The sequence below is a fragment of the Notamacropus eugenii genome, chromosome 1, assembly GCF_028372415.1.
Source record: "Notamacropus eugenii isolate mMacEug1 chromosome 1, mMacEug1.pri_v2, whole genome shotgun sequence".
Classification (NCBI taxonomy): domain Eukaryota; kingdom Metazoa; phylum Chordata; class Mammalia; order Diprotodontia; family Macropodidae; genus Notamacropus; species Notamacropus eugenii.
In genome coordinates this window covers 175754721-175780927 of record NC_092872.1, presented here as the reverse complement: position 1 = coordinate 175780927, position 26207 = coordinate 175754721, and the positions used below count along the sequence as shown (strand labels likewise).

The 26207-nt window shown below is 37.6% G+C and overlaps 2 protein-coding genes across 10 annotated transcripts in view; one reads left to right on the top strand and one right to left on the bottom strand.

The window, feature by feature from the left end:
* The window catches only part of ADAMTSL3 (ADAMTS like 3), a 562343-nt gene extending 554803 nt beyond the window's left edge, over positions 1 to 7540 (top strand). For all 8 annotated transcript variants that reach the window (XM_072619353.1, XM_072619328.1, XM_072619322.1 and 5 more), the window contains 2 exons: positions 3848 to 4062; positions 5431 to 7540. In XM_072619353.1, coding sequence (XP_072475454.1) covers positions 3848 to 4062; positions 5431 to 5540 — 325 coding nt within the window. In that variant the 3' untranslated portion in view covers positions 5541 to 7540. The remainder of the gene's footprint in view (positions 1 to 3847; positions 4063 to 5430) is intronic.
* Positions 7541 to 8490: 950 nt separating this feature from the next.
* SAXO2 (stabilizer of axonemal microtubules 2) overlaps positions 8491 to 26207 on the bottom strand; it is a 29615-nt gene continuing 11898 nt past the window's right edge. The window contains exons 2-4 of one of the 2 annotated variants that reach the window (XM_072619385.1): positions 21252 to 21407; positions 18095 to 18297; positions 8491 to 14824 (exon numbers count right to left, since the gene is read on the bottom strand). In XM_072619385.1, coding sequence (XP_072475486.1) covers positions 13881 to 14824; positions 18095 to 18297; positions 21252 to 21407 — 1303 coding nt within the window. In that variant the 3' untranslated portion in view covers positions 8491 to 13880. Of the gene's footprint in view, positions 14825 to 18094; positions 18298 to 21251; positions 25542 to 26207 lie in introns of those variants that run through there. The other variant, XM_072619375.1, reaches the window with a different exon arrangement.

The following is a 26207-nucleotide window of genomic DNA, read 5'->3' as shown; positions in this document are numbered from 1 at the left end:
AAATTTTGTGAAAATGAATGTTAAAAGTTAAATAAATTAATTAAAATTTAAAAAAAAGAAAATCATAAGAAACAATTCAACTTCTTGATAAAGGAGACCTAAAAAAATACTGAAGAAAATAACACTTTGAAAAATAGACTAACCCAAAGGGCAAAAGAGATCCAAAAAGTCAATGAGGAGAAGAATGCTCTAAAAAGCATAATTGGCCAGATGGAAAAGGAGATCCAAAAGCTCACTGAAGAAAATAATTCCTTAAAGATTAGAATGGAGCAGATGGAAACTAATGACTTTGTGAAAAATCAAGAAATTATAAAAGAAAACCAAAGGAATGAAAAAATAGCAGACAGTGTGAAATATCTCATTGGAAAATATAACTGACCTGGAAAATACATCCAGGAGAGACAATTTAAAAAGTTATGGGACTACCTGAAAGCCATGATCAAAAAAAGAGCCTAGACATCATCTTTCATGAAATTATCAAGGAAAATTTCCCTGATATTCTAGAACCAGAGGGTAAAATAAATATTGAAAGAACCCACCAATCTCCTCCTGAAAGAGATCCAAAAAGAAAAACTCCTAGGAATATTGTCATCAAATTCCAAAGTTCTCAGGTCAAGGAGACAATGTTACAAGCAGCTAGAAAGAAACAATTTGAGTACTGTGGAAATACAGTCAGAATAACACAAGATATAGCAGCTTCTACATTAAGGAATTGAAGGGTTTGGAATATATTCCAAAAGTCAGAGGAGCAAAGATTAAAACCAAGAATCACCTACCCAGCAAAACTGAGTATAATACTTCAGGGGGAAAAAATGGTTATTCAGTGAAATAGAGGACTTTCAAGCATTGCTGATGAAAAGACCAGAGCTGAATAGAAAATCTGACTTTCAAACACAAGAATCAAGAGAAGGATGAAAAGGTAAACAGGAAAGAGAAATCATAAGGGATTTACTAAAGTTGAACTGTTTACATTCCTACATGGAAAGATGGTATTTGTAACTCTTGAGACTTTTCTCAGTATGTGGGTAGTTGGAGGGATTATATACATATATATAGACAGAGGGCACAGGGTGAGTTGAATAGGAATGGATGATATCTAAAAAAATAAAATTGAGGTGAGAGAGGAATATATTGAGAGGAGAAAGGGAGAAATGGAATGGGGTAAATTATCTCTCATAAAAGAGATAAGAAAAAGCTTTTTCAATGGAGGGGAAGAGGGGAGAAGTGAGAGGGAAAAGTGAAGCTTACTGTCATCACATTTGGCTCAAGGAGGGAATAAGATACACACTCAATTTGGTATGAAAATCTATTGTGCACTACAGGAAAGTAGGGGAGAAGGGAAAAGTGGGGTGTGAGGGGATGATAGAAGGGAGGGCAAATGGGAGGATGGAGTAATTAGAAGTAAACACTTTTGGGGAGGGACAAAGTCAAAAGAATGAATAGAGGGTAGGATAAGATGGAGGGAAATATAATTAGTCTTTCACAGCATGACTTTTATGGAAGTCTTTTCATAACTACATATGTATAACCTATATTGAATTGTTTGCCTTCCCAGTGGGGATGGGTGGGGAGGGAGTGAGGAAGAGAAGTTGGAACTCAAAGTTTATAAACGAATGTTAAAAATTGTTTTTACTTGCAACTGGGAAATAAGAAATATAGGTAATGGGGTACAGAAATCTATCTTGCCCTACAAGAAAATGGAGGAGATGGGGATAAGGGAAGGGAGGAGTGTGATAGAAGGGAGGACAAATTGGGGGATGGGGTAATCAGAATGCATGGCATCTTGGGGTGAGGGGAGGGAAGAAATGGGGAGAAAATTTGGAACTCAAAATCTTGTGGAAATGAATGTTGAAAACTAAAAATAAATAAATAAATTTTAAAAAAAATGGCAAAAATATGCTAAAGACAAGACCTTGGGAAAATCTTATAAAGGGAGAGAAGAGAAAAAGACTCAGTGAAGGAAACAGAGCAATAGAGTGGTAAGAAGAGAATCAGGATAGTGAGATGAATGAAAACCTTGAGAGAGAGAGTTTCTGAATAATTAATAATCAATTTGCTAATTAGGCTAGCCTGCAATCAATAAATGGATGGTCAGTGGTTTCTCTCAGTAATCAAAGACTCCAAGGGAGACCCTGAAATGCCTCAAATCCCTTTTGAAAGGGAATTCCCCTCACAAGTGAAAATCAACATTGATTGGTAGACATTTGATAAGGAGATGGACTAAGAGTCTTTAGCTCCTCCTTCTGAGAACATGGCTTGATCATCGAGAGTCAGCAACCTTCAGCAAGCAAGGGAAAGCCATCTTTGTCCAGACCTCTCTGGCTAGTTTTCTCCTTCACAAGCTGGGTCACCCTATAGTCTAACAGAAGAGATCAAGGACAGAGGTTCCCTCTCTCAGTGTAAGGGCTCAACCAAACTGGATTTTGTTCATATGCTAAATAGGCAAATATAAAATAAATATAAATACGCAATTAGGACTTGTGACTTTTAAAAAGTTTGAGAGACTTAATTTTTGGGTAATTAATCATTTTATTAGTTAAAGAGGTCAGAGGTAGTCTTAAATGCCAAAGACAGTCATGGCTGTGGACTCAAGGTTTATATGCCCTTGGAAGAGGGTGTTCCTGAGGGTGGTAGTCATCTCTGATTGGAATGAGGGGCTTGACCTATTCTAATGAACTTTGATTTTGTTATTTACTTTTAAATTGCCCCCACTTAGGGCAATCTATTGAAAGAATTTATCCCCATCTGAATCTGTGCAGAATACAACTGGCTTCCCCATCTTAGAATAAATTCCTTGTAAGGTTGCGTGCAGTTTGACCAAGATTGAGGAGAAAGTTAATTCAGTTCTCAGACTGAGCTTTTGAAATGAGGACTTTAGAAAAAGGGGAGGACTCTGGATTTCCCCAAATCATTGGCTATTAATAATAATTTCACTCAGACTCGTAATTGGGTGGAGTCCTACCCAAAATGAACAAGCATGTTCCTTGAGTGATAGAAGCAGTCTCATCAATCAGGCATGTCCTTCAGAGACTGACTGACCTTAATTAATAGGAGTTGGACTTTTACAGAGAATAGAAGGAAAAAGAGGAGATCGTGATTAATAATTCATATAATAGTATAATAATTTCTTTCCATAGTATAGTCTCATGGAAACCAGTGTAGAAAAGAGTAGAGGTCTTTTTTTTTTTTTTACCTCTTTATAGCAAGTCTTCAATTCTCTTCCTCATTTCCTCTATCTGGAACCCCACTTTCTGACTCCCCTAGATCCCTAGCCAATAATCCATTTCCTTTAACAACTGGTGGTCTCCGTGCCTCATTCTGACATCTGGACTGGGCAGAAGATGCTCATCCCCAATCCCTACCTTGAAATAGGTGCAGTTGATGTCTACTTCCAAGGTATTCATTAAGGCCACTTTGTTTTGCGTTCCTTACCTCTTTCCATCTCCTCTTCCTTTGAATCTTTGATATTTTTGTTAGATTAGATTATACTTCTTTTACCTTTGCCCAACTCCATCATATTATTGTTTTATCTGAGGAAGCTAGAGGTGAATTGGGTAGAATGTGGTAAATGCAGGGCATTTGAAAACAAAGTTTTGTTTCCTTCAGTAGAGAAAACACTCACCTGAAAATTTCATTTCCTTACTTAACCCATTTTTTCATAGGCAGCACCAAGGCAAATGTCAGTTGATTTCCTATCCTAATTATCACAACTTTAAAAAAAAAAAAGTGGTTAGGGGAGTTAAGTCTGGATTACTGAGTAGTTTTAAGGTATAACAGTATTCCAGAAAGTGCTTACTCTTCCTTCTCTGTTAAATCTCCCTGATTCTCCTACTTTTTTCCCCTCTAGATCCAACCTGAGAAGAAACTGTTCCTCTGAGCCATGCGATGTATATTGGCGCACTGGCCCTTGGAGGCCCTGTACTGCAGCCTGTGGCAATGGGTTTCAGTCCCGGAAAGTAGAATGCATACACCGAAAAAGTAGCCGACCTGTGGCGGCTCACCGCTGTGGTTCTAGACAGAGACCAGTGACCTGGAAGCACTGCAATGTCACTTCCTGCGGTAGTATGTACCCGTTTTAATTACTTTTTATGGTGTTTCTCAGCATGGTGTACTGAGTGTGACAAGCATTCAACTTGTCATTAAGTTGTTCTTAATCCTACTTGCTACTCCATGGTTATTATGGTAAATGGCTTTTGGGGTTGAAGATGATTTGAGTTGACTTAATAGAAAGTAGTGCCTCTTCTCTCTGTTAGGGATTCTCAATATGATGTATAATATATCTTAAAGCTGCTCCCCTCCATCTACTTTTTTTTTTTGTATCTTTTGTCAATCTATTGATTTACTTGCTGTTTCCTCTCCATTAAAAAGTAATGAGGAGAATTGACTATTTTGGCTCCAGGCCAGACTTCAAAGTCTTTGGAGGAAAAAATCCTGCATAAACCTTCAAGGTATGTCTGGTTCACTAACTTGACTGGTATTTTTCTGTGGTGTTTGGTTTTACTACCAACAATGGCCAGGCTTTCCAAAAACCTTCATTTACAGCACTGAGAAGGTGCTTCAGCAAGTGCCAGCATAAATAATTGTTCTGTGTAGCAACCAGAAGTAAGATGTGGCTATTACACATGATCTTTTTTAGCCAAAAAGAGGCCTGATACTCAGGTCAATGTAGAGGTAAAGTACTTCTTCAGTACTTAAAAGTACTAATGACCATCATATGGACTTTTAACTAGAAAGTTTAATTATGTTTATTCTGTTTTGACTAGTTAGATGAAAGGTGTGTAGAAATACAACTCTTTAAAATTAGAGTTTTTTTAATGTATGGCTTATTCATCAATTATGTACTTACTATTTAATAATAAATCATACTACTAAATGCACAAAGGGGTAAGGATAGGAATATGAACCAGAATTATGATTTCATTGACTTGGGGAAGTCTCAGGTTAAGAAACATCCAGTGAAGGTCTACACCTTCTTTGAAACATTTAGTTTAAGAGTTGCCTAGAACACTGAGAGATTGTGACTTGCCCAGGGTCACAGTCAGAATGTATCAGACATAAAATGTGAACCCGGGTCTTTCTGGATTCTAATCTAGCTCCCTATCCATTGTGTCACATTGTCTCTTAATACCTTTAATTAAAATGAACACATTGTTCTTGAAAATGTTTCCCATTGAGAGACAGCGTGGTATAGCAGAAGACCTCTGGTTAAGTCTTTCCTCTGACACTACTAACAGTATTATCCCGGTATTGTAGGTCATTCAGTCTTTAGATTTCCCAGACAATTAAGACTGTAAATTAGTTGTTGCCAGTCAGCATTCCAGATGAGTGCTTCTACATTGGGAATTCCTGATCCTGATAAGAACACAGACCTGGGCCAAAAATAAAATAAAATTTTAATCCCGTTAAATTAATCAATTGTTATTTTTGCAGAAGGAGAATGCAAGGACACAACTCACTACTGTACATTTGTAAAACATCTAAACTTGTGCTCGATAGACCTCTACAAACAAAGGTGTTGCCAGTCTTGTCAAGAAGCATAGCTCTGTGCAGAGTTCATGGTGCTGCTATGAAGAGGAGGAAGGAGAAGTTCTTTGCATGTAGCTGGTTCCAAAGTATGTATTCAGTATAAGACTCCAGGCTTAAAAGTAAAATGGATGTTGATACAGAAACACCACAGTTAGAATTTTATAGAGTGGAATTTTTTCCAGATTTTTGGTTTTTTTCTTCCTTGATCAACATTTCCATGGCGAACTTTTAACACTTAAGATTTTTGTTGTCATTGCTGTTCCAGAATTTACAATACCATAGCACATAATCCACTGAACTGAATAGGCCCTTGTCACATGATTGTAATCGGGAAAACACTATTATCACCAGTGCATCAAATACTGCTCACTTCCTGTGATTTGTAGGAAATCATAGTAGATAATACATCCTGAAGACTTGGGAAGTGCAGCAACTGATGACTGTTTCTCAACTGCATATTTGTAGTATTTTTTGGATTTTACAAGGTACTGAAATTTCAGATGCTCTGGCTAGTCGCTGTTAAGGTGGTGGTTGTGTCATTGATTGTACTTTTCATAGCTGGCTTTAAGATTGGACTATGAGGCAAACTCTCAGGACAAGTTTTCTCAAGATTGGCTGGTGGCTGAATACAGTGTGGGAGAGCATCTCACATCCCTGACCAGTGTTTATGTACCAAATGGGAAAGAGCATTCTGGACAATCTTGCCATTTTCCACTGCAGAAATCTCTATTTTTTTAATCAGAGGAGGCGCTGCTTGGTTTGGTTTCTATCCTCTTCCACTCAGACTGAAATACAATCAGAGGGAACCTCTGCTTAGTCTTTTCTACTGACTTTGAATTAGACTCAACACTTCCTTAGAAGAGCTGTGAAATGACACTTTGGTAAGCACTATTCTCTTGCACATGACCAAATAGGAAATCTAAGCTTTATCTGGCTCAATCTGTGTCAAATATAATTACTCAGTATGTGTTTTTTTCCAATCCTCAATCAAATTAATAAGGAAGTGGTGTTCTAAATAGGAATCTTAATAGTGAAGCCATTGATTATTTTCATGCACATTGAGCTTCCATCACTCAAAAAAGGAACTCTAGCTTGAACATTATAAATTCTAAACCTAACATTGAAAGAGACTTCTCTACCATCTTCCTTTATGTATTGCTAATTCAAGCCTGGTTGACCAAAAAAATAAAAGTGGAGGGAGGGGGATTGAGGGGAGAAAAAAAGGGTTAAAGATTCAGCATTTGGCTGTCCTAGCAGTCTAAGGAAGGTGCCACAGCTGCTCTGTTTACATACAATATTTTACCCATTTGTAGTAATGATGAAATCTGAGGAGGAGCCACATCTCACTGTTTCTTTCCTCAGTGCCCAAGAGGGGACGTACATTTTGGCTTTTGATTTCTTGGAGGACAGGAGCAGTCCACAGAGTTGGCACATTGTAATTTGGAAAGCCACAGGTCTCCTAGGCCATAATTTTTAGCATCACTGAAACTGAGATGAGCACTACTGTATCCCAAGAGCTTAGAAGGCATCCATTTGGTGGCTGTGTGGGAGAGGATACTCCAGATGACAAGCTTTTTTTTTTAATCAGTAATGGGTCTTGACTGTTGAAACAGGTTTTTAAATTAAAAGGACAAAGAACATTTGTAAGATAACTTTTGTATATATTTATTGTATGATTCTTAAAGTGCAATATTTTGTTTTGTACAGTGTGTAATAAAGATTATGGAACATATATTTTTCTTATTACCAAGAATTCATATTAAATTACTTCATATTTGTATTTAAACTTTAAGAGTTAACATTAAGCATTTCTTGTTTTCTATCATACCCTTTGGGTTGGGTTGAGTATATTCTTGCAATAAGGAAACTGTGTTTATTACCATCAAAATGACATGCCTGTGTAGTGTATTGACTACTGTTACAGTAACAAGAAGTGTTCACTATATATCTTTCATAAAAACCGCTTCAGTAATTCAGAAATAAAATTGACTTTGGTTATTCAGCTGCACCATCACTTATGGAAAGCATTTCTTTTTTGTGGCTTCTCTTGTGGCCTCTCTGTATGGGGATATCCAGACCATCCCTGTGGTGTTCAGGGCCCAAGACTCTCCAGGGGGAGGGGAGGGAAGGGCAATCTTAGAGTCAGTCATAATGTGTGCCTCCAACTCTCCATCTCCCCCATCCATCCAGAGCATCTTTAATACAGGTGGAATGGTACTAAAGTGAGTATCTAAGGCAATTGGGAAGTGGCAAAAAGGAGTTATAGCTACCATACAACCTGGGTTGAGGGTAGGACATGTGGAAGGGAGGAGGGGCCTTGACAAGATGGAAGATGAGGAAAGTTACACACACAAATATACATACACACACACACATATAGATATGTCTATATCTATATATGTTTGTAAGCCTCAAGATACCTTTTGTGCAAACTAGGGGACCCATCTTCCTCTGGCTAATTATATTTGTTGTCTGATGTAGAGAGAGGGGAAGAGGAAAAAGGAGAAACATTCCAATGCCTAGGGTCAGAGTAATGACTACTTTTGCCATGTCCTATTCTTTGTAACTAAGTGCATTATAGCTGTATTATAACTATGTGTAAAGGATTGCTGCACCTGTTGTCACTCATTTTGGGAAAGCTTTGATGTTGAACCTAAAGCCCATTCCCAATTGTATACTGATCATGGAAAGATAATACTATAGTCTAAGTAGGCTTCCAAAAATGCATATACTTCATCAATGATTATCCAGGCTATAAGTGCACTTAACACTGAATGCTGTTAAGACAGAAGAAAGAAGAGGATTATTTTATTAAACTGGAAAGATCTAAGGTCCTTAGAGTTGAGACATACTTCCTGACACTGGTTTCCAGTATTTATCCTATCATTTTATAAGATCTGTTAACGATGGAGAGAAATACTCTTGATTCATGGAATGGTAAGCAAAGAGAGATCTTAGAAATTACCTAATCCAACCTTTTTATTTTACAGGTAAGGAAAGTAAGACTCAAAAAGGCAAAGTGATCTGTCCATCATAACGCCAAAAATCAGTGGAAGAGTTAGCTGGACTAGAACCCATTTCTCCTGAGTCCCCAGCTGTTGGACAATGATATAAGAATTCATTTCTGTGACATTTTACATAATGTTTCACAGACATCATTTCCAGGAGTGCTTTTTGAAAACTACTAGGACCACTTGTTATGCTGAGGATAATCCTATTATCCAGTTTTAATATGATTTTTCAGTCCCCCTCCTGCTTTGTTAAAATGTATTCCTGAAGCACTACAAATGTGATTCTATGAAATTAACACTGACATGCTTCCATATCTCATTCATGTCAGGTAGTCCTTCTTTCAGTACAGATGGCAATCCATCCACATCTTCTCATTTGATTTTTGTCCATGATTTACCCATATGAGAGATTAAAACAGTCTGTACACACCAAATAGATACATTAATGAAACCATCGTGATAAAAGTAAAGTTAAAGGAACCTTGATAAAGAGGTCTCTCTTCTATTCTCTCAGCTTAAATATATATACAAAACATTCAAAAAGAGATGCATTGCTAGATTACTAATGACATATCCAAACTTCAAAATGGGAAAAATAACTATATGTTTTCCAATTCTTTCTGATTTACATAAGCAGAATTCATATAGAAAAGAGATAAATCTACTTGTCTCAAATATATAGTAATTACTTTACATCATTTTCCCCCAAAATGAGATTTATTTTTTAGGGAAAGATGGAAATAGAAGTCCTTTTTTATTCTTTGATCATCTGATATTATATACAGGTGAAGTCTTAAGTGCCATTTATAATTTTACAATCATGTATACAGATTTAAATTCATGTTAGTAAAATTAATAATTTAATAGCAAGTTTTCAATTTTAAAATTGTGTGACTGGATCATTCTAAGGCTCAAGTGATACACATTTAATAGAGATTTAATCTAGATACAATAAAAGGAGGCTAAATTTCACTCCATATTAAACATATTTATTCAAAAAAATACTTTCAGTGACTATATTTCCATAGGAAATTATGGAAATATCTCATCTACCACCAATTTCTTGCTACTCTATTTACCAGCAGAATCCTTTTCTTTCCTTTTTTTAGCATATGTTTTATTGCTAAACTGGAAGAGGAGGCAGAGAGTGGGAGGAAGACTATGTATAGGCATAATCCTAGATTTTATGACCCTGAGTCTGTCACTATGACTGTATATTATAGCTGGCTAATGTTGTTACTTATGGAGGAACCTGGCAACTCCCACCAGTCCAACCAGAACATATTTAACTCCACCTCCCCTGAAGACTTTGAGCAATTAGTCTTTGCTGACACATCTTTTATAATTTTTCATAATAATCATAATCATAACAACTGACATTTCTATACCAGCCATTAAGATTTACAAGGAAATCTTGCAACATTTTTTTTCATTTGAGCTTTATAACAATTCTGTGTGCTAAGTGTCAGTTATTATCCTCATTTTTCTAGTTACATGAGGCACAGAGACTCTCACACATGGTCATACAGCTAGTTGGAGTTAAGAGGCAAGATACAAATCCAGGTGTCCCCTTGGTTGCAAGTCCTACACTCTTTCATTGCCTCAATTCATCATGTTTCACTTTGTCTTCAGCAAACAGGATCATGAAGACTTCTTTCACTGCTTAGTCTCCTGTACTCCCTATGAAACAGTTTTCTTAAGTAACTTTTGAATTTCTGGAAGGCAAAAGCATTCTCTCCACTCTATGCTCAGAAGCATCCTGTTCGGGAAATCAAGGAAAACCTGGACCATTGCTCTATAATGTTTGTAGTATACTTTAAAAGTAGGTAGCATGCAGACAGCATTATCAAACCTCTCTTAAAGGTAAGAAAACTGGAAGGAACACCTCTCTCACCCCAAATCAAAGTAATCTCTCCCTCAGCAGATTCCTCAGTCCTTTTCCTGGGCTTTCCTCTTGGATCTGTCTCACGCTCCTTTGTTTCCCAATTCACAGAATCATACATTTAGAACTGGGATCTTAATAGATTTGCTACTAGCCTAAACACTTTATTTCACAGATAACAAAAGACCTTTTGCAGAAATAGAGAACCTTTGTGGAAAAAGTGTGGCACCATGGAAAGAACATTGCTTTGGAGTTTGAGGACCTAGATACAAATTCAATCACCTGTGTAACTCTGGGCAAATCCCTTAAACCTCCTTTGGCCTCAGTTTCCTCATCTGTAAAATAAGGAAGTTGGACTAACCAGATATCTCTGCTGTTGTTCAGTCCTGCCTGACTCTTCGTGACCTCATTTGGGTTTTTTTGGCAGAGATACTGGAGATTCCTTCTCCAGCTCATTTTACAGATGAGGAAACTGAGGCAAACAAGGTTAAGTGCCCAGAATCCCATAGCTGGTATGTGTCTGAGGCAGGATTTGAATTCAGGAAGATGAGTCTTCTTGATTCCAGGCTGGGCACTATATCTAGACACTGAGCCCCGGAGAAGTCCCTTCTATCTCTAGATCTATGATCTAACATCCATTGCCCAGGGAGATTAAATGTATTGTCCACAATCACACAGATAACTGTGATTTTCTCTTTTGAGATTGAAAGCAGGGTCTGTATAAAATTTATCTTTGTATCCCCATCACCTAGCAAATAATACCTTATTATATATCTCTTTAAAGTTTGGACCTGCAAATTCATTATATAGGGAATATTTATTTAGCATCTGTTATATTAAACTGAATGACTGTGGAATAGATAGTGCAATTTAATGCCTCCACAGAGGTGCTCCAAAGTTCCATCATGGAGTAGATGAGACCCTTTAGATTGTAAGCTCCTTGAAGGCAGGAATGGTCTTTGGCCTCTTTTCATATCCATCAGCTTTTAGCAAACAGTACTTGATGCATAGCAGGCACTTAATAAATGTTTATTGAATTGAACTTCTGAATTCTCAAAGTCTGTGAAGCAAAACACAAACTCTGATAGGTCATGCCAAAACGTAAGGGCCTTGCAAGGTACTGTATGCCTGTCATCTAGAAGTCAGATTAAGTAACTTAGGAAAGGCTGACCATCAATAGGCTGACCACCAGGTAAGACATTTGTTTGCCCACTGCTGCTCCTGAAGAATGCCCACTCTGGTTTATAGTGGCTACAATCTGCTGTGGTAGAGAGATCCTTGAAATACAATTGTATGACTTCCCATCCATTTTTTCACTTGGTCCTTTAAAAAATCTGGTGAGGTAGTCAGGGCTGATAATGGTATCTCTATTTTGTAGCCAAAGGCTCCAGCATGTTAAATGACGTGTCCAGAGTCATATGGCACCTATGCATTAGGTATGTGACTAAAATCTAATATTTGTCCATTATGTCCTATTTCATCTTGCCCTAGTTAAGCGAGTGAATCGTTAATTAAGCACTCCTCATGTGGCCTCTGTAGATTCAATGCCTTAGGTTATATTACCTTTCATTAATTACTCTAGAAAGAAATTGTATGAGGCTGTGGTAAAAAAAAAAAAATGAACACTACAGTATTTCAGAAGCTGTATTCAAAGTTCTTGGTATTCAGATACACTATGCCTTAATGTCACTTATTCACTCTTTCCTCTTAAAAACAAAAACAAAACAAAAACTGGGATATAATTAGTTCCACAGAAAGAGAGCCAAGTGGAGTCTAAGCGGCTGGAGTGGGGGTGGGGGGGCTGAGGTTCTTGGGCAAGGAAAGAACAGGGACCATGGAAGACAGAGACTAAGTTGGGTTGATTTTGGCATGGCTCAGATATTTGGGATGTTAAAGTGGGATGTGGTTATGCTGTCAACATGAGAGGCACTAGGATGGTAAAGGTACCAGTTTTGGAATCAGCAGACTTGGGTTTGTTCCTCTGGCTCCAACATTCAATAAAAGGAATGTTTATTTAGCACCTTTTAGGTGCAGGATATTGTGCTAGATGCCAAGGGAGATAAAAAGTGTAGATAAAAATAATCCTTAAGCCCATGGAAATTACAATCTAATAGGAAGAGAAGGACCTCAACCCAGATGGTCCATAATGCATGAGAGAATTGCACAACACTATTATGGGAATGTTGAGGAGGGAAGGTTATTGCCAGATTTGTTCAATCAATGTAAACTTCTTGGATGATGTAGGATTTTGTGGAGGTATGCAGGGATAGTTAGTTCAAAAAGCAAACATGGGAAAGGTGGTCATTTTAGACCTAAGAAATAGCCTGAGCAAAGATATGAAGGTGAGAAAATATGGGAACTGTGACCTTCAGGTAAATGGTTAACCTCTCTGCAGCTTGGTTTCTTCATCTGTAAAATGGGAATAATAATAACAGTCATACCACATAATTAGCAGGATTGCTGTAAACTACTTTGTACATTGTAAAACATTGTATTCAGTCATTTGATAAGTATTTTTTAGCATTGCTATATATAAAATGTAAGTTGTTATTATTGCAACATGATATTGGTTGGGGCAACATTACGTAGAATATGCCTGTATTAGAAAAAGAAATCTAGAAATATTTAATAAATTAGCATGAACTGCTTGGGTATCCAAAAGCATAATCTACATTAAGAATCATACGCTGTATGCCAAGTCTGATCTGCGTTTCATTTCCTGGGTGCTGAATTACTATATTCCATAAGCAGACTGACATTAGTGACTGAACAGGTGGACACCTGTTTTACACATTTACACATAAAATGTCATAATTATATAGGATCACAGAATGAGGAACAGCTGTCAAGCTCTATGTTAGGGATAACAAGTCACATTGGGAATATACATAGTGAAATTGTTACAAGTGTATTGTCAAGAAAAATAGGCTAAAAAATACCAATGTTAATTGCATTTGGCTCTTTTAGTACCTTTCTCTTAATGCCTCCTGATTTCAAGGAGTTGATCCTGGGTTCTTGGAGGCTATACCAGTGAAATACAAACTTTGGTAAGTGTCACCATGCTAGAAAGTCTATGAGTACAAGCCTGTCAATGACCTGCCTATCTTCTAAGGATCAGCCTGGCTAAGTTCAAAATTGCTCATTAAGAGAGGGGTGGTAACTTATTAATGATTTTTTTGGACATAGCAACTTATGAACAACTGTCTCTTAAGGCATGGAGGGGTTATGATTAACTTTGGTGAAAGGAATTTCCATACTAGTTTAACCATAGACCTGTTGAAGTAATTGTATCAGCAGATACATTGATGTCTCTTAATAGAGCTTCAAATTTCTTGAGCATTTTAAATGAATCCTTCATAAGATCAATCTTCCACAAAGATTTTCTCTTTATCACCTAATTAAAATGTATTGATTTGCATAGGTCTATCAGCCTAGGAAATCTAGCATCTCACAAAATCTATTTATTTGGAAACCATATCAATTAATGGAGAAATGTCCTTCCCTGAAGGAATATCCTTGCGGAATATTTTGTGACCATGAGAATTGGTATTTTCAAATGTATATCCTGGAGGAGAAGTATAGCTAGCTGGGCATGTCTCCTGTATCTTTGCTGTATACTGTGTAGAGTACATTGTTGTATCATCAAATGGTTCAGACCTGTGACGGACAATGGGGAGAGGTTTAAAACTCAGTGTTGGAATTAACTCATGTGGTATATAATGAGATCTAAAAGTGGTCAAGCCTTCAAACTTCCCAGATGGACTGGGAATCTGATTGTGGGGCTTAATCATTCCTAGCCGACATGGTTTGTCCCATAGTTTGAAATCATCTTTTGTGGTACTTCTTGCTTGAAAAGGAAACTTAGTGATACGTGAATAAACCTGCTTTTTAGGAGCCCCTGTGGTCATGGTAGTTGAAATATGATCTTGCTTAATTTTGCTATTTTGCTCCATGTGATCTGCTGAGGGGACATACTCTGTTAACTTTCGAACCTTGGGCAATGGAACTTCCCATGACTGAAAATTATCCCGAAATTCTGTGTTTTCCCTAAATGGAGCATTTTTTGTCACCTTGGCAACTGCAGGTCTACAAATCTTAGCAGGTTCTCCAAAAAGACCTTTGTAGGCATGGCGGTGTGTTGTTAGATCATCAAAAGGTTCATTGTTTGGCTTGTAAATTTCTTTTGGTCTTATAAATTTGGGTTCTACCTGGTGAGGCACATATGATGAGCGATGGCTTGTAACAGCATTAAAAGGAATAGTAGAATGAGAGAGTAGGTTCAAATGTTTAAAGTTTGACCCAGGACGTAGCTTCTGAGGATTTACATCATCCTGAAATGTAGATTTCTCAGTAGGCAGATGTTTAGCAAGTTCACTTTTCTCTGTATTCCAAGGTCTGAAATCATCTTTAAGATAAGAAAGCCTTTAAGCATAAAATGATAATTCAAAGACTTACTGATTCTTAAATAATTATTCTATTAATATTACTCCCTTCTGTCACTGCCAATAGTCTTCCTATCTTTAGGAATCTGATTAATTTCTAGTTTCTATTCCCTGTAACATTGATTCATTTGACAACTAATCACAAATTGCCTTGTGGCATCACCTAGTTTATTGGATTAATATTTTTCCTGTATTATTTAACTTTTCACATGTATGCATTCATATCTTGTCTTCCAAACCTGATAATAAGCTCCTTGTAGGTAATGGAAACGTTATTGTACATATTTGTATTCTCCCTAATGCATAGCTTTAAATGTTGTAGGTACTTAGTAAATATTTGTTGGGTGATTAATTACTATCCAATGTCTAGAAATTAATAGTTTCTTCAAACTATAGATATGGAATTGGGACTCACATTAAGAAGTCTGCGCATGAAACAGGGAGGCAGGGAATTTGAAGGGAAACCCACCTTTATGAAATTGAATCTAAAACCTTTGCTTTTTATCAAATGTGTAGGACAGAATGTGTGTATGTGTGTTTGAGAGAGACAGACAGACAGACAGATGGGAAGGAAGGAAGGAAGGAGAAGAAGGAAAAGAAAGAGAAGGAGGAGAAAGAGGAGAAGAAGAAGGAGGAGGATCTAACTGTACATGGCATCATGAAAACTCAATGCTCATGTTATTTTTATAGGTCCCAGAAAATTCAACAAAGAGAAGAATTACAACAAAATGTTAGGCATTTATCATGGTGTGAGGGGGAAAAAGCTTTTAGCCTGAAATCAGAAGAGTTAGGTTTGAGTCCCAAATTCTTTCCACTTGCTATCTGAGCCTCTCAGTTTCCTCATCAATAAATCCAGGTTACTAATTATTGTACTACTGTAATGGTAATTTAAATGGGGAGATCTTTCCCATTCATTAATGGGCCCATGTGACCTGTCTGGGCCACATGGAAACCTGAGTCACATGAAGCCTGTGGTGAGAGGAGTTTGCTAAATGAGTGGAACAGGAAGAGGCAAAGCTGGAGCAGATCTGAGAGGAAATTGGTCAGAGTAGTGGGAACTGAAAGGGAGAGAGAAAGCAAGCAGCTGGCAGGTGTGAATGAAAGAACTTGTTTGTGATTTGTCTAATGGAGCTGGTTTGTGGGAAGCCGAGCAGGGGGAAGACTTGGGGCTGATGTTGTTCTCTGCATTGTTATTGGGTACAGATTGTTGTTACTATGATGGACTTGGCTTTCTGGTGTCTAAATAAAGTTTGAGTTCTGTCTTCCATGTGCAGAATCTGTGGTATTTTGCAATTCAGAATTGTGCTGGGATATTAATGGGTGCAGGAGGTGCATGAACATTGCATTGGCACTACAACTACCTACTGCCTCACAAGGTGGTCGTAAGGAAGATATTTTGTAAAAGAGATCTATAAATGAATTAGTATTAGTATTCAATTCTGAAAATGTCCCATGAGAAGCTATAATACTGTGTAAAGAGGTTTTAGCCATAGAAGATGTCTAGATAGGATGTTTTGATAAATAGATATATATCATATTTCCTTTCTAAATATATGTATATATAATTATAATGTTAATAAGCAATATCAGATGGTAGATTTAATACTAAGTAAGTCATTTCTACTTCTAGATCTCTCCCCATGTGAAATGATTTTGCATTTACTTGCATTTTTAACCACTCATAGTTTATTATCTTTGCCTGAAAGGAGAAGGGGGAGGTAAGAAGGTGAATGGGGGAATGTCCCTAAAATTGCTGACTTGTATGTAATATGGTACAGTTAGGGTAAAATTTATTCCAATTTTCTATTCTAAAATAAAATTTTATTCCAGTTCCAATTGATTCCCTATCTCATTTCCCTTTTGTCACAAATATTACAAACTTTTTCTCTCCTTAGGCGCCTAAATGTGCCAAGTCAGATGACCTAACCCACTACTTCCCTGAGATTTAAAATGAAATGGAAACTCTCTCAACTATCTTTCCAAATGGCCATTCATTTCTATCTCCTTCCCTTCTGTCTCAAAGAAAGAAGCAATCTAGCTCCTCCGTCTGTGCCCTTGATCTCAGCCATTTTCCCTCCTCCAAGACATTGACTTGTTCCAATCGTTCCTTCTCTTTCATGTGTCTTGACTCTTCCATTGGCTCCCTTATATCTGCCTACAAACATGCTCAGGTTTCCCCAGTCCTAAACAAACAGAACAAAACAAAACAAAACCACTTCCCCTTGACCTTTCTGCCTTACCCATATCTCCTTTACTCCTAAACTGCTTCTCCTCTTAGACCCTAGTACAAGTCCTCATTAGCACTTTCCTGGGCTACTGCATCTTCTTCCCATCTTCCCTTCTCCATTCTAACCCCTTGCATAACATTTATCACATAGCTTATTTTCTTCATATATGGATGAATCCATGTAACATGTTTGCTCAGTGGCTCTCTTGCCTCTCAAATAAAATCCAGGATTCAAGGCCTTCTACAACATTTCTAGTACCTTTCTCCTTCAACCCCTCAGTCACCATCTTCACAGAGAAGTTCTCTCAAAGCCTCACTCACTTTTTTTATCATAATAATATTCAAACTGGCCTTCCTATTTGCATTCCCCCTCTCTCAAATCCATCCACCATACAGCTGTCAAAGCAACTTTTCTTTCTAAGGTGGTAGATATGACTAGTTCCCTCCCCTCCTATACAAATATAAGCTGCCAAAATGTCTTTGAAAGCATATATATGTATATATAGGGATAGCTAGGTGGCTCAGTGAATAGAGTACTGGTCTTGGAGTCAAGAGGATCTGACTTCCATTCTGACTTCAGACCTTTGACACACATTGGCTGTGTGACCCTGGGCAAGTCACTTAGCTCTGATTGCCTCACCAAAAAAAACCCAACCCATAATGGATATAATATATATGGACATATATACACACATGTATATACATAATCTTGGTCATGGTATATGTATATATACATACATATATACACACACACATATATACACAAATACACACACATATACATATATGTTTATATGTGTAGATACACACATGTATATGTACATATACGTACATGTGTATCTATGTGTGTATATAGATAGATATATAGAGATCCTTTCAAAGACATTTGAGAAGCTTATATTTGACCCAACAAAGTTTAAGAAAAGTATCTAAAAACCACTACAATCACTACACTAAAAGTAAGTGCTGGCTACATGTTGCTCCTTTTAAAAATGTGTGCTATTACCTTTATAGGTAGGAATAGTATCCAACTTTTGTTTTCTAATAAGATGTCTGTCCAGTGGCCTCATTGTTTCAGCACGTTGTAATGGGTAAAAATTAAAATTCTGCTTATAAGTGGTTGTCATATCAGTGTCCACCAGTTTTGGCTTGTTTTCTTCTGGTGCATGAACCATTTCTTGAAATGTGTCACAGGGAAGGTATTCAGATCTGAAATAATATAACATGGGACATTCCATAAAGGGCATTTATTTTTCACTTCATACAATATGAGTACTGCGGGTGTTTGGGATTTAAAATATGAAACATGAAACCAAGCACTATTATAAGAAGTTCAGAGTTAGAGGTAACACTAGTACCATCTGCAACACCTTTTCCTGGGCTCTACTATCTCTCAAAGATCATGAGCAGTGGCCCCACAATCATTTCCATTGGATTTCTTGCTACTTGATATGTCTGTCAGAGTTGAAAATGAACAGCTAAGTTCTATTTGTTCAGTGTAGGTTTCCTCTGAACTTTAGCAATATGTTAAGCCCTGGAGGGGATGAAGAAAATTCAACACCTACCCAATTAGTAAAGTTTTTGAGAATGTGGTACTTTGGAAAGTATACAATCTTTAGAGTCAAATGGCCTGGATTCACATCTTGCTTCTGTGCTTTAGTACCTATGTGAGCTAGGGCATATTAGCTTATCTCTCTGGGCCTTAGTTTCCTCATCCATAAAATGAGGGGATTGGCTAGATGGAGTCTAAGTTCCCCTGCATCTCCAAATCTGCCATTCTGGGTCTTCCTGCCATGAAAGGAAAGTCCTAAGGGGAAAGGGAAGGTCCTGGGTTCTAGTCCAGGCTCTTCCACTAAGTGGTTGGCCAATTTGCTCAACCTTTCTAGATCCTGTTTTCCTCATTTGTAAAATAAGGTTAAAGGATGACCTCTAATGCCCTTTTCAGTTCCAACAGTCTGTGTCCCATTTCACTAAGAGAACCAGTAGCCTGTCCCAAGTCTAGGCATATCTATCTCCATATAGGTATTGTAGATAGCTTATTTCTCCTACGTCTGTTCCACTTATATAGAAAGAAATTAAATTAGCTTGATTGGTTGTTGTCCTTCATTCTTGAAGAGGACTAAATTGACATCACTGTGATAAAGTGAAGTTTCAGTGTGTACAACTGTGGCTGATCAGACCAATACGTGCTCAGAATGCTCTATCACAGATTGGGCATATGCCAGATTAGATAATCTTTTTACTTTCCGCTTTGCTGGGTGTTTATTATAGGAATTTAAATTTAGAACTGGAAGGGATATCAGAGTTTATCTTTCGTAACACCTTCATTTGTGCAGATGAAGAAACTGAGGTCCAAAAATGTTAAGTCAATGTTAGTAAGTTAATGCTAGATATTAGGTTTACAAAGAAAGGGAGAACAAACTGAGAATGGGCAAACTGTGGAGTAAGTCAGACTATTGCCCACTGTTCACACATCTTCTCTTTTTTATTCTTAAACCTTCAGAAATTTTTCTCTTAATTGGAAATTCATAGGTACTGACTTGAGGGAAATTTTTCTTTGAATTGTAGTGACTAAGACTAAAAGGACTGGATAAAATGAAGTCAACAGCTGCATTCAGCCTAAAGACTACAGCAAATTCTCCATCACTGCTAGACACAGGGGGTTTGGGCTCTACCTGAATCAAAAGGATAACAGGATACTGGCATAAACAAATGAAAAATGTGATGGAGCAATGTAAAAATAAAAATTGAAGAAAGTTGATGTGTGGAAAAGTAGGAAAATATCAGAGAAGATAAAACAGATGATCAATCAAACAAGTATGGACAATGGCAGAAAAATCCCCACAAAATGTGAGCTTCAGAATGACTTTACCTTTTTCTCTTTACTTCTTTTTACTTTCCTCACTATTCTTTATCTTTAGTCTAATTTTTAAACATTTTTTCTGAGCCTTAAAATTAAGTGGTCAGGTTTCTCCTTAGGTCATCTCTACTTCACCACAAGTTACTAATTTAATATAGAAATGAGAATCCCACTTCCAGCAAGGATGCCAAAATGAAAGATGCAACCCAAGTCTGCCCTTCTCAAGAAACTGACATAGAATGGGAAAAACTGGCAGGTAGAGCAAAGGAAAACCCTGCAGAAGAGGTAAAGCTAAGAGGGACATTAATTATCCCATTCTCATAAAGACAGGGCCAGAGATAACAAAGGGCCAAGTAATGAGCTCCTCGACCCAAGACTACTCCAGGAGTAACAAAGGGCTCCAAACCTCCCCAACCATGAGAGAGGATGGGGCACAGATAACATGGTTCTTGGGTTTGTGTTTCAATCCTCAGCTCCCTCAAATCAGTCCTAACTGCAACAGGGGTAGATTTTAGCCTGGTGTAGTATCTGGGTAGAGAGTGGGAAGAAGGTGAATAGATACTGTTGGTGGATGTGTCAATTAGCCCAACTGTTATGGAAAACAGTTTGGAATAATATTCATAAAGTCAATAAACATATATAGTCAATATACATAGCCTTTAACCTGAGTGATGCTCATATGCTACTAGGCATATATCCCAAGGAAGTCAAAGACCGAAGGAGACATCTTGTATATAGAAAAAATACTGTAATAGCAGTTTTCAAAAGTAGAAGTAGAGTGGTTATCTGTGATTTGGAGGGATGACTGACCAAAATGTAAAATAGAATGCAATGTAAGAAGAAGTGATGGACATGAAGAATTCAAAGGAACCTAGGGAACTTATGTGATTTGATGCAAAGCAAGGTATACAGAATCAGAATAATGACATATGACCACAAGACTGTAAAAGATAAGTACATTAGAACTCAATAATCAGTGTATTGTCTAATTGTGACCAATGGTCACTACCTATGACCAAGACAACATGAAAATGAAATGTGCCTGGGACATTTAGCAAAAGGATGATGAATGATAGGTGTAGAATAAACTATATATTTTCCAACATGGTTAATTTGCTTTATTTGGCAGAACTTGTCTGTTGCAAGAGAGAATTCTATTGGGTGGGAAGAGTCATTAGGAAGCGATAATAATGTCATAAAAATAAAACATATCAATAAAACATCTTAAGGCTAGAAATAGCTTTACCCCCATTGCATATAAAGTACAATGTGGACTATTTACTTAAATACTGTTATTTCTTACATTTTGTCACCATCTGCTCGATGTTTATGCTTCATAATATTTTGTGAAGGAATAACATTTTCAAAGCTGATATATTTTTCTGTATATTCAGTCGTGGGGCAACTCAAATCTAATTCTTCATAAATTCTTGTAGGCTTCCGAGGACAGCGATGGAGCCTGTGTAAATACAAATAAATGAACTGAAATGTGGTTTTAACTTTTAAAAATATTTTGTATATCATGAAATCTTTGTACTGTAATTCATGGTACTTTTTACCCAGAAATCCCCGACATACTTAGGGACTGAGTGTAGCTTCATTTTCTTCTTTGTTTATGTTATTGTGAGACTTTTCTCAAGGACCAATCTGACATGCTAGACTGGCCTTAGATTGCCTACACCATGAAAGAAAAATCTGGGGTGTCGGTCTGAAATCTTGCCCCTGCCAGAGCTAGAATAAAGTCTAGAAAACACAGATCAGGTGTCACACAGGGAAAGGCAAATACCTTGAAAGAAGATACCTGTGCTCCTTAAAAGAATGTCTGATTTATAGAATCTCAGGATTTCAGAACCAGAATAGCTGTTTATCCAATCCATACCTAAACCAGAATCTGCTCTACAATATGCCCTTTCAACAAAGAGGACCTCTTTGCTTGAGGACCTCTCAAAGCAGTGTATTCTAGTTTTCAATAGCTCTTAATTGCTAATTGAATTCAATACTGAATTTAAGTGCCTACTGTGTTCAGGGTACTGTGATAAGGATAGAAAGAAAAAAATGAAACTGCCCTTGCCCTCAGGGAGCTAATGTTTTCAGAAAGAGAAATTCTCCATATTCAAAGACTACATTTCCCCTTTACTCCTAGTTCTGCCCCCTGGGATCAAGTAGAGTTCCATGGTCCATAATGGCAGCCCTTCAAATGTTTGAAGACAGTTATCTGAGGTACCTTCCAGCTCCAAAGCCTGTGATATTATGACATAAATGTTTTACCTGACCCCAGCTTAGCACTCTTCCCTCCACTCGGGAAGTCCTCAGTTAACATGCTGAAGTAATTATTCCCCTGCTCTCTTATGCTCCATGATTTCTCCTAAATTAACCAGTATCTATAGTGTGTATAGCCAAATCAAATTCATTATGTTTTGTGTTAGATTCTGGGGAATTCAGACTTCAAAAATGAATGTGTTGAAGGCAAAAGGGATTGATTATAAGCTATTCACAGTTACTCGCAGTTGTATCTGAACCCTCAGACTACAAGGGAATAATCAGATATAGGAATGCCCATGGGTCTTTGGGAATTTGTTGGAATATTAAGGATGCAGAGATCAGCTGTATAGCTATAAGTGTATCAATGAACATTAGTGTGAGACTGTGATGAGAGGTATTGATTGGAGAGTTAAGTTTGTAGAGAAGCACTGAGTCATTGTAAATGGTTTGTGGGTGTTTTTGACTGTGGTTCCCTGGCAGAATGTGAATGAATTTGGTTGTAGATCCCTGGGAGGTTGAGTTTGTTCCTAGAGCAAAGTCTTGATTTAGGGAGTATGGAGATGCTATTGATTTAGGGTAGCAGGCAACATTCCCTCTAGCTTCTGTAGTTAGCTCATAAGATTATATGAGTTCTGTGTTCTAGTTCTGGATTCTTTGCATAATTTCAATTTTCTGGGAACAGTCATGGAAGAACCCTCTCAGAAGTGTCATGTCTAAATGTCATAATTCTGAATCCCTAATAATCCCCCAAATGGGAAAATAATCATCATTGGTGTATAGATGGATCCAGAACCTGGGAGTATAAACAATATTGTAATCTTGGCCTAAGCAATTTGTTCTTTATAATATCTATGCCAAATTAATAGATGCAAAGTGTTTTCTCTATTTGAAATATATTTTCTAATTACTCTGTATGTTCTGGACATTCTCTGCCTTTTTCTGCACAATGAAGAAAGACAGTAATAACTTCTCTGATTCTATGTTTCTCTAAAAAGCAGATCATGTTATGAAATCCAGAATGGGTATTTTTTAGTAGACTATATAGTTCTGAGGTCCCCTTCAATTCTGAGAAACTATAATTTCCAGATGACATAAAGATTTAGCATATTTATGTAGAAGCTGGAGGCACCCCAACTCATAGGACTGATGCTCTGGAGCCGTGGTGTCAAACTTAAATAGAAACAGATCCCAGAAGGCTGACTATGGACTTAGAAAACCACAAATTAACATTACCTAAGTTGTATTACATTTTTATTTATTTTGTTAAAAATTTCTCAATTGGATTTTAATCTGGTTTGGGCCCTAATCAGGAGTTTTGCAGGGCACTTGGTGTGGCAGGCTGGAAGTATGATACCTTTGCCATGGAGGAGAGATACCCTAGGTTTAAGGTACTCTGTGTGGATCTGCACCCTTAAAACTATAGCTCACAAGTCCCTCACTGATCTGTTTACCTTCCAGTAGTCAGCCAAAAGACGCTATTAGCTCAAAGTGAAGATATTGCCTGAAATGGCATTATAATACAAGTAAGAAAAAAAATTCCTCCACACAGCTGGGACATACTCTCTAGTAAATAAACCCAGCATCAGCAGGAAGAGCAGTGATGCATAGATATTCTAAGTACAGAGTCAGACACCTCAGGAACGTGTGCTTTGGGGTTTACAAAGTGCTTTACAAATATCTTCTTTTATCCTCACAACAATCCTGGGAGGTAGGTATTATCATCCCCATTTTACAGATGAGGAAACGGAGGCAGGCAGACATTAAGTGACTTGCTCAGGGTTACACAGCAAAGTGTCTGAAGCTGGATTTGAACTCAGGTCTTCCTGATTCCTGTACTAGTACTCTTTCTCCTGTGCCATATAGTGGTGGTCTGGACAAAAAAATTCTCCATTGGATCCCTGTAACTGCATTGGACATACCAAGTGGAGATTCAGACTTACACCATGCTTTACAGGCAGACAGAAAAGTTCCAAAGATCTGTAGGTCTGAGCACTTGAGATTTCTAAGCTATTGGAGAAACCTCATCCTATGGCTCTGTGATAGCATAAGGATCTCAGAAAACCTCTCTTGTACCACAATAGGGCAAACAGTCTACATCTGCTCCAAAATTAACTCCTGAAAAACACAGTGTGGGTGACCATAAATGGGTGTGCTCTCAGTATAGTTATTTCTAAAGGCATGAGGCACTCCTGTAGCTAAGTACCCTCTCTGTGATTTGAGCTACATTACCAGGTACCAATATTTTAGGAACACAGCATCCATATTTCTCAAAATTTACATTAATCATTTTAGATTTTTTTTGAAAACTTTTCCAAGTCCTTTTCATAGGAGGATGAATCAAATTTGTCCTTAATTGGGTAGAAATTTTCCTATGGTTTTCAGCCTAATATTGCTTATGATAAGGAATTCTATTACCTTTTTATCTACTTCAGACACTGTAGGAGCTTCTCTTATTCTAATTTAATAATTATTTTTCTAATTTAATTCTCTAATTTCTCACACTATTTGCCCAGCACTCCCTACTTTGACTACATCAACAGCCCCCTAATTGATCTTTCTTTAGCCTTTCTCTCAATCAAATTCAACATATCTACCTTTGACAATGTAATCTTAGCTTTCTTTACATCGCTTTCCTATCTTGGGTCATGTACTCAGAAATGGGCCAGTTGTTCCTCAGGAAATTGTTTATAAAGTGTTCAAGATCTCTCCTTTTACTTAGCAGTATTTCAGGAGATTCTCTGCCCTTTTTCACCACCCCCAACTCCAAACTAATTAGTGGTCAAGTGCTACTATTTCTGTCCACGTGACATCTTTCTTATACACCCCCTGCTCTCTTCTGACATTGCCCCTACTCAGTACAGGCCCTCATCACCTTAGACCTAGCATACTGTAATAGCTGTGGCAAGGTAAGGATGGGGGGGGGCAGTTTGGGATCTGCCTGCCACAAGCATCTTCTCCATCCAGTTCATCTATTCAGGTATCAAATTGATCCTCCAAAAAAGCAGGCCTGACCATGTCACACCCACCTACCCCCTTTTAATTCTAGTGCCTTTTTTCTGTTATTTCCTGTGTATCTTGTATATACCTTGTTCATACATATTAGTGTGCTTATTGTCTCCCTTGTTAGATTGTGAGCTCTTTGGGCGCGAGCGCTGTCTTGCCTCTTTTTGTATCCCCAGCATTTTAGCACAGTGCTTGGCACATAGTAGGCTCTTAACAAATGTTTATTGACTACTAACTAAATTCATCATGCCTCCTTGGAACATAATCAATAGGTTCATGTGTCTGAGCAAATTCATGAAACTGTGGTCCTAGTGTCTCATATATCCAATAGAGCTATAACCCTTGTACCCCTCCCTCCTCGTCCCCACCCCCTGCCCCCCAAATAGTTCTTTAAGGTTGTGGCAGACTGTGATCACAAGTCCAATTATATTGCAAAGTAGAAAGTACTTTTCTGTTGTCTCTTGACCTTAGTGTACCTGAGCCGGCCTAAATGTGATAGTGGTGGCACATTATAAATTAGGACATACCACCACTGCAAGAACCTTGTCTGCCCACACTAGCAACAGGTTTTCTTTGAGAATATAACTGGTTCTCCTTTGGAAATAATTGGTTACCTTTGGTATTTTCTTTTCTTCTTTAGCTATTGGAAGTCATAGAATCCTAGTTCTAGAGTTGGAAGGGACCTCTGAGTCCTAAGACTTCTAGTCCAACCTTGTGATTTTCTAGATGAAGAAGCTTGAAACCCAAGAAAGTTAAATAACTTACCAAAAGTCACATGAGTAGTCAGCATCCTAGTTGTGATTTGAACATATTACCTTTGGCTCGAGTCTGTGCTCTTTCCTTTTTCTCCTTCCTAAGTGGATTTTACTACCTCTGTGGACATGGAAATTTTGTAGCCAGAGTTTGTACTGTAAGCTTATGAGTTAATTCTGTCACTTGGACTACTGATCCTTTACCTTGCATTCATGCTTACTTGGAAATTATGTAGTAGAAC